This window comes from Vicia villosa, unplaced genomic scaffold (genome assembly GCF_029867415.1).
Source record: "Vicia villosa cultivar HV-30 ecotype Madison, WI unplaced genomic scaffold, Vvil1.0 ctg.004153F_1_1, whole genome shotgun sequence".
NCBI classification, from domain to species: Eukaryota; Viridiplantae; Streptophyta; class Magnoliopsida; order Fabales; family Fabaceae; genus Vicia; species Vicia villosa.
The window spans coordinates 94,043-107,608 of record NW_026706381.1 but is presented as its reverse complement, the minus strand read 5'-3'; the positions used below and the strand labels follow the sequence as shown (position 1 = coordinate 107,608).

General features: G+C 35.8%; 1 protein-coding gene and 1 long non-coding RNA gene across 2 annotated transcripts; both read left to right on the top strand.

The window, feature by feature from the left end:
* The first annotated feature begins 8,692 nt into the window (after positions 1-8,692).
* LOC131641832 (uncharacterized) lies at positions 8,693-9,880 on the top strand. Its single transcript, XM_058912135.1, has 2 exons — positions 8,693-9,362; positions 9,468-9,880. Exons 1-2 carry the CDS (start codon positions 8,999-9,001, stop codon positions 9,671-9,673), a joined length of 570 nt encoding a protein of 189 aa, XP_058768118.1. The 5' UTR covers positions 8,693-8,998; the 3' UTR covers positions 9,674-9,880.
* Positions 9,881-11,707: 1,827 nt separating this feature from the next.
* LOC131641833 (uncharacterized) lies at positions 11,708-12,669 on the top strand. The gene is made up of 3 exons (XR_009295650.1): positions 11,708-11,913; positions 12,264-12,360; positions 12,435-12,669. It is a non-coding gene; the product is annotated as an uncharacterized LOC131641833 (long non-coding RNA).
* The last annotated feature ends 897 nt before the right edge of the window (positions 12,670-13,566 follow it).

The following is a 13,566-nucleotide window of genomic DNA, read 5'->3' as shown; positions in this document are numbered from 1 at the left end:
TCTTGACAGAGATTGATATTTTCTGGATACCCTGAAAAATGACATGCAAATGAGAATTAACTTTTTTCTTTTCTTTCTTTTCTTTCTTTTTTTTTTTTTTTTTTTTGAAATTTAAACATGCTATGATGAAAATGATGCAGATTGGGTCCCCACGACATAGAGGGACCAAGGCAATAATTCTGAGCAAGAAGATATCATAGGATCAAAGGTCCGGCATAGATCAGAGAACCAGAAGAACCATAATCATCAATAGAACCAAATAGTCAACAACAGAACCAAATAGTCACCAACGGAACCAAATAGTCACCAACGGTACCTGTCATGTATATCCCTCCCCACTCACGGGTGTAGTCTAGGTCAGGGTAGGTCAAAATGGCAACCAGCGTTATCAGTCCTCCTGAGGCACCAATGTTGTTGCATCTACATGCCAACAATGATACCCCATTTGGACCTCGACTGGGCGTGGGTCTCATGATCGCACTAGACAAGACCTGACATCTCATTGGCGTCATGACTATCCACTCTATCCTAGGTATCCTATGTGTCACTCTGGCCTGGGTATTGGGCCTTTTACCTCATAGAACATCCCACCCAACCTGCAAAACAGAACAGAAGACCCCAAGGAACACAGAATATAATCCATATGCATGATGTGCAAACAGAAATAAACATGATATGCAAGCAGAAGAATAAACATGCAAACATATATACAAGGTATAGACATAAAAACAAATAAACACCCAGTAAATAAACAAACAAACGCAGGCTAGGATCGACTCGCTAAGGATGGACCAGCAACAGGTCTAGCAACCTCCCCAGCAGAGTCGCCAGCTGTCGCACGCTCGCGAAAAATGAACAGAGTCGCCACCAACATATTTATCCCATAAGGGAAAGGAATATCAGGAAACCTAACAAAGGAAGGAACAAGGTCTTGCGACCAGAGAATCTAGGTGCGGGAGTCGGTTACGCGAGGGGAAGGTGCTAGCACCCCTCACGCCCATCGTACTCGATGGTATCCACCTATGTTTGTTTCTATCTAAAGGGTGTATAACTATGTCTATGTCTAAATGCGAAATGAATGCAAAATGTAGGGAAAAGAAAGAATTGTACTCGCACGGGCCCTACCCCGCTGCCTACGTATCCTTTTCAGGAATCAGAGTTACCGTAGCTCGGCTAAAGATTTTCTGTTTGTTTTTGTGTTTTTTAATTGGGCGGAGTCAACGTTCACGTTCTTGCATAAGGGAAGACCTACGATGCGTACAAACGGAAATGACATTGCCCTTAGGAAGGAGAAAAAGAGATTGGTTTGTATCTTTTAGGGTAATTCCATGATGACGAGAACCCACTACAAGGTCTCGCATCACTTCCTTACTTTTGCTTTAAATATGACCATTTATTAGGTTTTTTGAAGTATTTTTGGTTGGTGATTTTTAAGGGGATTTAATTTTGTGACTTAGATCATACCAAAAGAATTTTGTTTGTTTTTTTGAATATTTAGAGAATGCACATCGAGGTCTACACCACAATCGATTCTCTAAATGACGGATAAGAAATACATCGAAATCTACATTCCAATCATTTCTTTCCGTTTAGTAGAAAAGAACGTACATCGGGGCCTACACCCCAATCATTTCTTTTCTACTACGTGGGGAAGAACGTACATCGGGGCCTACGCCCCAATCATTTCTTTCCCACCATATATCAGAAGTGTGACAGTATGATCTTTGTCAGGTTTTTATTAAGTATTTTAGAGTTGAAAAAGGAAAAGAAGATGAAAAAGGGGAACTATCTCTAAATTCTAGTCTAAGTTGTCTATACAAGTCTAAATCCTAATGTTAACATGGTGACTAAATTCTAAAAGGAGCATTAAGTGGTATTAACAAAATAGGCCTAAGATAAAGCCACAAACGAGTAACCAAAGTCACACCACAATTATACAAAACGAACATGAAAATAGTACAAAACGATTCGGGCATTAGTACAAAAATGAAACTAAAAAAAACTATTGTTTTTATGGCATTTTTATGAAGGAGAGTTCAAAGGATTAATGTCAAAATTAACCTAAAAAATCTACTATTTATAGGCTTTTTAATGTCAATGATCACCTAAAAGTCTAACAAAATATTAAAGGTTTTATCATGTTTTTATTAACTAAAAGTAAAAAGCTATTATGAAGTGAACCTAAAATCTAACATTGATTTTATGCATTTTTATATGATTTAAAAAATGGAATTATGAACTAAAAATAAGAGCAAAACAAAGATTAAAAGTGAAAATCTAAGCTACACTGCAGGGGGGTGCATCAGTAACTTTCTAGTGAACTAAAATTAATTACAAGCAAAACTGGGCCTGATTCAGGGGGTGGAGAAAGCATGGGCGCACTCAGGCCCAGTCCATTGGCAGGCGGTGCGTTAGCAGAACAGAGGCGCCTTCAGGGAATTTTACAGGCCTAATTCGCGCGGCCCAATTCATCATCTATTCAGACTTTATTTCATCTATTCCCATTATTGTTTCACTCTATTCCAGCATTTATTCATTATACCCTATGGTTTTTTATTCAACGTGACATGCAAATAAATGAACATGGTATCAATTGGTCATTCCTCACTTTAGTCACAACAAGACGAAACCAGATGGAGCCAATCACGAGCCACCACCTCATCTCCCCAATCATTGAAATAAGACAAAAATAAGAAGATGCTGAAAGTGAGCACCAATGAGGCGCTGCCACGCAGGCTCATCTGAGAGAAACATACAACACAAGTTCAGGCGCCGGAAGCATTTTCCGGTCTTCCTCTCCGACCAGATGCACGGCGGAGCCACCGGAAAAAAAACCAGAAACACAAAAAGCGACCACCTTCTTACTCAGAATCTCATGCTGATTCCAAATGTGGCTTTAGATTTCCATGATACTTCCTCTATCACACAAACCATTATCAATTGCAAAACCCTAACCTAATGAAACTTCACTAAAACTCACGCTAATCATATCGACGGACTCACATTCACTCACGGCATTCGAATACGCAGAGTATACAGACAAACGCGAGCCAGAGCTTCATGTTAAAGGTTGCAAAGCATAGACATAACGTAACCACTTGAGAATGAAATGCGACGATCATAGATGGATCTGTTACGATGCTGAGTGGTTCTAAGGAGTTACCTGTGTGTGATTTGAATGAAGAAGGCTGAAGAAACCTCACGAACTTTGGAAGCTTCTTGAAGATGATGATGATGTTGTGCGAGCTTCTTCCTAACCGCTGAAGCGAGATCCCAGCCTTGCCTTATGCGAATGTGAAGATGATGTTATGAGGAGGATGAATGCTACGTTGCAGTTGCTGCAGTTATGTGATGGTGATGATGAAGGTCAATCTTGCTTTGGCCATGGAGGTTGGAGATGGTGATTGAAGGTGAAGAACAATGGAGGTTGATGGTTGAGTTTGTTAGAGTTTGTTACAGGATGTAACAAACTTTTTTGGATGTGAGTGATGGAAGAGAGAAAGAAATCCGAGAGAGAAGAGAATGAGTTTGAGAAATGAGAAAGAGTGTGAGTGTGAGAGAGTGAAAAAATGAGTGTGTGTTTTGTATTTATAGAGTAAGTGTGAAAGGAATGGAGAGGTTTCTATGAGTGTGGGACTTGAATCCTCAATGTGCAGTTGCAGTAAGTTTTCGGGTGTGGGACCTTTGCCATACTTAGTGCACAAGTTTATGCAATTGAAGTAAGTCTTCCATCACCTTTTGCATGCTGCCCTATGCATGGTTGCTTGTGGTAAAGGAGTGCACTGCTAGCAGACCATGGGGTATTCGATGCATCACAATGCCCAAATACCTCACTTTGAATGCTTACATCCCTTGCTATAGGTCCTCAAACACTCTACTCTTGGTATCAATTTGTAGAGGATGCATAGTAGAGAGAGATTGATGTTGGTATGCTTAAGTGATGATGCCTATACTCTTCAAAAAAATGAGCTGGAACATGGTAGCATGCACCCGGAGTGAGACTTACGAGCATGACCTGAATTTTGTGCACGTACCCTGGCAGGAACGTGATTGGGTTGAGGGGTGACTTTGAAGCTTCGTAACTTGCTCAATATATGCCCAATTGATGTGACTCATAGCTCTTTGGAAAGGGGACATAGCAAGGAGTAGTTTGATACTAGTATTGCTCAAAATGGAGACTTGTGGAGGGAGAAAATAGCACTTGAATTCAGCCCACCATGTGTTTGTATAAATGCCTTGCGCGTGCCCTGGAATTTTGCCTAGCCAGATGCGTAACTTTGACTTTATGAAGATGAGACTTTGGGGCCTTGTAACTGATTCATTCTTTGTCCAAATGGCTTGATTCTTGCTTTGTTGGGTAGAGCACATGGAAAGGATTGGAATGATGCCAAGTTTGCATTTGTAGAGTTCCTGAATTGCCCTAGAATTGGCTTCAAAGTTGGCACGCCACGTGCTTGATGAAATGTGTCACGTATGATCAGAATTGTGCCCAGCTTCATGACTTGAGTGAATGTAATTCTGAAAACTTCAACACTCAATATCTCTTGATCCAAGCCTCAAATGGAAAACTCCCAACTAGAAAGTTGTAAAGGGCTATGATTTGAACACTTTTGATGTTGAGCTTGTCTTAAAATCCTGCCATTTTCAACATGATAATTGGACCTGAAGTCAGCTGCCCAGCCAATTGGAAATTCACTCAAAAATTCTTTAAGTGTAGAACTTTCCTCTTTTGGCAAGTTCCCATTTCAACTAAATTTCCAAATTTGGCAGTTTTGATTATTTCTTGATTTTTTCATTTCTTTGACTTTCTTTGACCGATTTTCCACCAAAAGTCAATATTTGAATAATTTTCCTGATTTTGACCCAAAAGTCAACTGTTCTGATTTTTCGACTATTGATGAAATTCCCGATTAAATCTCTTCCAGTCAAATCCCGTCAAACAAGCTCATCCACACAGTCGGCATGAGAAGCTTTTCACACATAGAAACCGTTCCTGATTAAATGTTAACCAAAAAGTCAACTGGTTGACTTTGGTCAAAAAAAACCCTGACTTAAAGAACCGAATGGTTTGCAAGCCAGTATCCTTCAACCAATGCCTTGACTTGAGACAGAGAGAAACCCTAATCCAGGAGGGCTTCCTTAAACATGGAACCACATGGTTACACCTCAGTCTTCTTGTTCTCTGATCAAACTTCTTCGCAATAAAGCTCCTTCTTGCTAGCCTTTGAATATCACCAATGATATGAATGTATGAATGTGAGTTATGACCTAAGTGATGTATGTACATGAATGCAAAACCTAAGCCAGTTAGAAGTTAAGGGGTAGGACAAATTTGGGGTATGACAATTAATGAATGCAATATTATCAAAAACAAATAGACTGAAACCTGGAGATCTACATCGATGACATGATTGTGAAGAATTTAGAGAGGGAAATCCATTATGCAAACTTGGAAGACATCCTGGAGTTAGTAAGAAGGTATAACAAGCACTTAAACCCCGTCAAGTGCTCCTTCAGCGTGCATGTGAGTAAATTCCTAGGATTTATGCTAATAAGAAAAGGAATAGAGGTGAACCCTAACAAGTGTCAAACTATTATCAACATGAGAAGCCCCTCCAATATTAAGGAGGTTCAAGAACTAGCAGTGTGCCTAGCCACCCTAAGCCCGTTGTCTTTTTTGTGCAAGTGACAAATCATTTCATTTATTTTCCATTTTAAAGAAGAATGATTAAATCACATGCACGACTGAATACAAGGAGACACTCACAAATTTGAAAGTCTTTATGGCAACGCCGTCCATATTGACGCATCTGGAGGATGATGCACCCCTCTATCTGTATTTGTCAGTTACTGATCATGCGATAATCTATGTGCTCGTCTAAGAGATGAACCAATCGAAAAAGCTCATTTCGTAAGAAAAATGTTCAAAGACGTTGAGGTCGTGTACTAAAAGATTGAGAGACTGGCCTTGGCAGTCTTGATACCTGCAAGGAAGCTCATATCATACTTTCAAGGGTAACATATAATGGTAAATACTAACTATCATATTTACCAAGTTTTGAAGAAGTTATACCTCGTGAGAAGGATAATGTCATGGTCGGTGGAGTTATCTAAGTATAATATTTAATGTATAACTAAAAATAGCATCACATACAAATGTTAGCTTACTTCTTGGTGGAGCTCATAACTCCAGTAGGCGAGGAGGCTCCCCGCATATGGATATTATCTATGGACGGTGCCTTAAACGTGAAGGGAAGTGGAACTAGAATAGTGCTAGAGAACCATACAACCTCCTAATAGAGAAATCCTTGAGGTTCAATTTTAAAGCCAACAACAACTAAGTCAAATATGAAACTCTCATCGCCGACATTGTCCTCGCCAAAAAAATGGGTGATTCAAGCCTCAAGGCAAGAAATGAACCATAATTGATGGTGAATCAGGTCGCCATGAAGTATCAAGAAAAGGAGGCCCAACTAAACAAAACTCTATAGCAGATTGCCTCTCAAGGCTCGCTAACACTAAGAAATCAAGACGAATCGAACCTTCATACAAGAAATCTAGTCGCCCTCAATATTGAATTAGAAGAAACTAATACCATTGAAATTGCCATGTCCACGAGTTCAATGACACCCATAATATGATATCTGATGTCATACGAACTCCCATCATACGAATAGGAGGCGAATAAGGTCCAAAAACGTGCAACAAAATACCCGAACGTTGGAATCAACGTGGATTTTGTCACAAACACCTAAAATCTCATAACATTTAAGTTAAATCACTTCGCCCTTTATAAGACCTCGTGCTTGAGCGACTGTGTATCAGAATAATTTCATTAGACCTAAAATGGTCCATGAAGAAGTAAGACGAGTCAAATGCACTAACGTTGGGTGAGCATCCCAGTAGCACCACTTGTTGTCCGAAGCAAGAGCACAAGTCACCCATATCACTCAATAAGTCACCTAGATTGGGATTGGACCACTCAAATTACTTTTATATATCATCCTTCCTTTTCCTTTTAATAAACGTGGATGGCAACATGTCCCTACCGAAAGTGATTGAAGATATAAGTTAAGTTAATGAGAAAAATTGTCCGCCCATAATTCAAGAGAGAACAAGTCATCTTTGCTTCTCATCACCAAGATGAGGTAAAATCACTTTCAAATTTAAGATTAACTAATGTTAACTAAACTTATATTATCATCGATATACTTTTTAATTTTAAAAATCAAATCTTTTTGTTTGATTGTGTTATTAAATCGTTTATATAATTAAACAAATATTAAATATGTTAGATTCGTGATAACCTATTATAGTCGACAAAAATATAAGTAAAAATCAAATTTAGCAACAAGACATTGAAAAAATTGTAAATATATTGTTATTTCACTTGCATTTTTAAAAAAATATTATGTTCTAATTGTTATTTCACTTGCATTTTTAAAAAAATATTATGTTCTGATCTCACAAGGTAGTACGAGTTTATAGAACAAATCATATTTAAGTAAGGTCTTTTTTTCAATTAAAAATATTCATGTCATCCTTCAAGTACATGCTATTCACCTTTTTTAGTACAATTTTTTTAAAAAGAAAATTACAATCTACTATTAATATTAATATTTAATTTAAAAAAAATAAATATTGTCTTATTTTCCTAATACATAAGATTAAAAATAATTTTTTTATCTTTTATAACTTTTAAGCTATAAATTTTATTTCTTGTCAAAAAAAAAAGCTATACATTTTATTTAATTTTTTTAATAACTTAATTGTTTCTCTATCAACCTAACGATCAAATACTTTAATCACACTAATCATTAGTTAGATTTTATAACATAGATTGAAATTATAAGAACATGTTACATATATGATTACCAGAATTAAAAATTAAAAACAATGCACGTAATATTATTATACATATCCTTTTTCCTTCACAAAACAAAATAGAAATACACATGTATAAAAATATAAAATAAGAGATTAAAAATTATACAATAATATAAAATAATTTTACACCAACTTTAATATAAATTTATTCTATCCTATCATACAACTAATTGGTGCATACATTTTTCTCTCATAATAATGACCACTCAAATACTTTAACATTTAATTGACTTTAATATAATATGTACCATCATCAAATAATCAAAGTGATACCATTTTTATATTTATTTATTTATTTTGAGTTCAATACCTAACTCGAGAAAATATCAAGGAAATTTTCCTAATTTTAAATTGGTTATTTAAATTGAAACCTGAATTTTCTCTTTTCAGTTTGAAAATTTAGGTACTTTGTTGTGATCTCTACCTTCAACAACAAAAATAATACAGTAGAATAAACAAAATTCCAACTTAACCCTGAAATTTAACAAGAGAAGCTGCCTAAACCTAATTTCAAGTGTTCATTCCATAAAAACAGTTTCATAGTTTCTCCATTTTTCCTACACGTGTCTCCGCCCAACAAATAAACCAACAAATAAATTCACTCTATTTCAAAACCAAGTCAATAATATCCTCACACGTGTAAACCAAAATCGAGCTACACGGTTTCTCAGCCCCCAATCCCAAACTCCCCCGAAAAACCCGCAAGAATCTTTCCCTCAACCGGCTACTCCCGGTTAACCCTATTTTTTAATTTTTATTTAAAAAATAAAAAAATATTAGCCATATAAATTCCCCACGAAGTTGTTCACATTCCATCTTCAAAATCCAAATCCAAATCCAAACCTTCGTTTCGCTTTCCCTTCTTCCCTACCTGGGTTGTTTATTTACGTTTATACCCTTCTGGTTATGCTAGTTCCCGGTCGGCGTAACAAACTCAGCCGAAGCTCCTCCACAGCTCTCGGTTTTCCCCGCCTCGGATACCTCCGCTACCGCCGTCTAAAGGTAGCCAACAAAAATAAAATATCCCAAAAATTCTGACAAATTCCTGTTTCACCCCTGTATACATACACATATTCCATTTTTCTCCAACGTTGATTTCGACTTCGATTTGATGCCAAGTCCCAAGAACCACAGGAAGGAAAGGCTAGATAAACGATCTTCGTCTTTTCACGGTGACAAAGCCATGGCTACCGCCACAATCCGCCGTCCGATAACCGCTCCTGATCTCGTATCTTACCGGAACAGCATGGTTCCGGTAACGGAAGGTCTTCCAAGACATCCTCCGAAGCTTCTCCTGAAGGTTACCGTTCTCGGAAGCCTTGGTCCTGTTCAGATACTGTTGAAGCCGGAATCAACCGTCGGTGATCTCGTGAACGCGGCGGTTCGGCAGTATGTTAAGGAAGGTCGCCGTCCGATTTTACCTTCAAACGTTGCCTCCGATTTCGACCTTCACTATTCACAGTTTAGTTTAGAAAGTGAGTTTCGTCAATCTTTGTTAATCTTGTTTTAATTAATTTAATTTTTGATTAATTTTGTTTTGATTCATTTTGTTTTGATTATTATATTTTTGTGATGTGAAGGTTTGTGTAGGGATGATAAACTAATGAAACTTGGATCTAGAAACTTCTTTATGTGTCCGAGAAACACTCCCCATGCAGCGGAGGGTATTTCTGGAACATGCAAAGACGGTGGCGTTACGGTGTCGTCGTGTGGCAAAGAGGTTGATAATTGTGGTGGTGGCGGAGGTGGTTTTGGGTGGTTCAAACTTCTGCATTTCAGGCTGTAATTGGTTAGTTATAATGTTTGATAAAAATAATAATTTTTATTTTTGTTTGCTTGAAAAAATTGCCATAACTTGTAAAAATAGGTTGGCAAGTAGGGAGTAGTAGGAACAAGGTTTGAGATTTGGGAGCATTTGAAGCAAAGCAAAATTGTAAAAATTTGCATGCGTAGTTTTTAACGCATAGTAAATGGGTAATCTTAAACGGTTGAATTTGTGGTCCAGTTTTTTTAATGTTTTTTTTTTTGTTTTTTTTTTTTGTTTTATGATTTTGATGTATAAATATATAATTAATGTCACCACTTTTAAAAATACGTGCATTTATATCTTTTATTTTTTTGAAAATTATAATAATTGACACTTCCATTTCTTTTGAAAAATGGAGAGAATCCTTACTCATCTTTCGTTTTCCTCTATGTCAAGGAAATTTCCATTTAACAAAATATGCTATTAAATGAAGTGACGACAAGTACTATTTTAAATTTCTTGTTTGTATGTTGAAATATCGGAAATAACGCCAAAAGTCTGGTGTTACATTACTAGAGCAAAACCACCGCAATGACCACTAAATGGCCAAACATGACTAAGACAGCTCTCACCCAAGAGCACCAAATCAATGCAACTCCTCTAAACAAAATCCCATGGATTATGTCTCAATTAATCTTTAATTAATCTAAAAACTATGCATTTCAATTTCACCCTTCACCCGAAAAGAACAAACCCAACTTCAGCACCATTGCTACTGGAAATTTTCTGTTCAATGTTTTTCGATTCAGTTTCTTCACACTTTTATATTCTTTCGTGGGTTTTGGTGGAGCTCGCATCTTGAAAATTGACATTCATTGAAGAAAATGGAAGATTTGGATTAGTGTGAGGATGATTAACAAAATTAAAAATAGGGTTAAGAAATTGAAGATTAAGAAATGGTAACCTAATTTGACATACTTGAGTTTCAAACTCTTGAGAAAATCAGGGAGAAGAATTATGGAATTTTAGGGTTTTTTTTTTAAATTTGATGAAGGAAGAAGAAGAAGATAGGTAAAAAATATTATATGATGTATCGTTATAATTAATACGTAAATTGTAAAGATTTAAATGTGTACAATTTATTAAAAGTACCAAATGGATTCCATCTGTCTTTTATTAAGATAAATGTGGATGGTTCTTGTAACACCGGCGAAATTTTAGATTGTGGAGGTGTTATCCGGGATGAAAAAGTCAAGTGATTATGTGGTTTTTCTAAGTTTATTGCAGTGTGCAATGCGTTTATGGATGAGGTGTGGGGAAATTATGAAGGTCTCAAATTATCTTATTCTAGAGGATTTGGGAAAGTCATTATTAACACTGACTCCAAGAGAGTTATTTGTGCAATTTTGAATAAAGAGTACTTGGAGATTCAACCTTGGCCTTAATTCGTCAAATTCTCATTTTAATGGCCAAACATGATATTGTAAAGATTGAGCATACCTTTCGTGAAGCAAACTGTGTTGCGGATGAACTAACAAAGGTTGGGCGTCTTTTGAAGATCGGTTGTAAGGTGTATGAAGAAGTTCTCGATTTTCTCACGAATCTTCTTCAAAAAGATTCCTATGGTTTAACTACCCTTAGACTGGTAGTTGTGTATTTTGCTTTCCCTTTTGGGCTTAGGCCCCATTGTTTATAAAAAATTAATAAAGTCTGTAGTGGACACTCAACAAAAGTGTCTCACCCAAGATTTCTACCATCAAACCTTTACTAAGACATTGGCCGAACTCTCTAAATTGCTCTTCCTTCAAAAATAATTTACACTACAAATTGGTTATTTTGGTAATTAACAAAATAACCCTTCACTTTTTCATCTTTTCTGATATCTTGCACCAAGTGTTCCACTCTCATTGGTCCACACACTTTATACAACGTAATACACTACCTCATTATCTTTGTCTTCTCTTTTCTCTCTTTCTCCCTGTCCTCTCTCTCCCGTAGACTCTCTTCTCCTTTTTTTCAAACCCTAAAATATCACTGACGACAATAACTTTTCCATTCTCTCTCTCTCTCTCTCTCTCTCTCTCTCTCTCTCTCTCTCTCTCTCTCTCTCTCTCTCTCTCTCTCTCTCTCTCTCTCATTTTCAGAAGATGTGATTCCTCAGTGTCTTTCATTTACTTTTGTTTCAGAATATTTCCTCTTAGCAAGATGAAGAACGTGAAGCGGATCTTAATAATGTTAGGGTTCAACATGAACATTTTGAAGACCCGTGTTTAGTAAAGGTAAATGTTTTACACATTTATTTTTTTTGAATTTGAAACGTTAGAGCTTATGATTTTAGTTATACCATTAAAATAATAAACAAAAAAGCTTCAAAATATGTAGATCTGGAAGTTTTTATAAGTTACATGAACTTGAAGATTCTGATTTAATTCTCAAAGCTTAGTTATTTCAGATTTTGATTCAAAATATGTAGAATTAACTTTTTTGTTTTAGTTTTTTTAGGTTTTGATTTCCTTGCAAACTTGCCTTTCATTTTCTTTGCTAATAAAGTTTGTTTTAGCTGCTTTTTTAATATGAGTTTGATTTTGACTTATAACTTTTTTTCTGATGTGGTTATTGATATTGTTAGGTTTTTGTGATTGATTTTGTTGAAGTATTTGGAATTCTCTACTTCAAGTGTTATTTTTGGCTGAGTAATTTTTATTGAACTGCACCACGTGGTTGAGGTATGAAGATACTCATGTTACAATGAATCAAATATCAATTTTTTTTGTAAATTTATTACTGCAATTTGTTACAGGAGGGTTACAAGGTTGCTTTAAATGCTTATGATCTAAGTCAAGGACTTACTAGACAGCTGTCAGTGTCGTTTTTAAGGAAAGTTATTGAAGGCATATGGCGGGTGCTTCTTTTTGTTCTTAGTAGAAAGCCTAATGATAACAGGTAGTAGTATATTAATAAAAGGCTAGAAAAAAAGAAGAATATATTGAAGTGTGAAAGTCTAGCATTTTGTGGCTCTCAATGTAGTGGGTATAAGTAGGTATAGATAACTGTGTACTTTTTCATTAAAAATGTTTAATAAAAGATTTGTGTGTCTCTATTTTTCCCTAATATGCATTGTCTTGTCTTTCTCTGTAATTAAGTTTTTTCTTTCACAAAATGAGTTTATTTTGAAATTTTCTATCCATTTATCATTTTTATGAGTTTGATTTTAGATGAAATTTTTAATAATTTATGATTTTGCTCTGAACAAGAGTTTTCAAAAGTTAATATTCAATGTTTGAAATGATACCGTCCTGAAATGTTTTTAGCATTGCTACAAGAGGAACAATAATCTCTAATATTCTTAAATCTTGAGGTTGACTTGGATTGTTGGAAATCCATGTGTGTTTCTTTGTCTTTTAGGATAGTAATTGTATCCCATTACTTGAAAACACGGTTGCGGATATTAACACAACCTGCACTCACATGTTTCCTTCTTTGTATGTAGCTGAGTTAAACTGGTGAGCCAAGTTTATCTCCACAACCAACCACATCTGTAAACCAAACATGAAGTCAATCTACCAGCTCTAATAGTACCACAACTAAGAGAAGTGTTATTTTAACTAGCCTTGATGATCGACCCCAAAATAATTTCCTTACTCCAAAAGAGTCTTCCACTAAGGTCAAACACTTTAAGAAGGAGTGATCATCAGCCTCAACATTTGCAATCTCCCCTGTTTATTTCATGTTATTGTTTTGTTGACACCATATATGTAATGATTTAATCCGATCTTTTAAGACCTATGACACTATTATGGTTTCAATTTACTTCATACATTTTGTTGTGGAGTATAACTTTTATTAATCAAGTAATGGATTAATCTTTTTGTTATTATGATGTTATTGGTACAAAGATTCATCATTATTCAACCATACACAATATGGACAAT

What these genes read in the sequence shown, in the direction of transcription:
- LOC131641832 (XM_058912135.1), top strand. Translation starts at nt 8,999, where the DNA reads ATGCCAAGTCCCAAGAACCACAGGAAGGAAAGGCTAGATAAACGATCT. An exon ending in TTCACAGTTTAGTTTAGAAA is followed by an intron (nt 9,363 to 9,467) that starts GTGAGTTTCGTC and finishes TGTGATGTGAAG; the next exon opens with GTTTGTGTAGGGATGATAAA.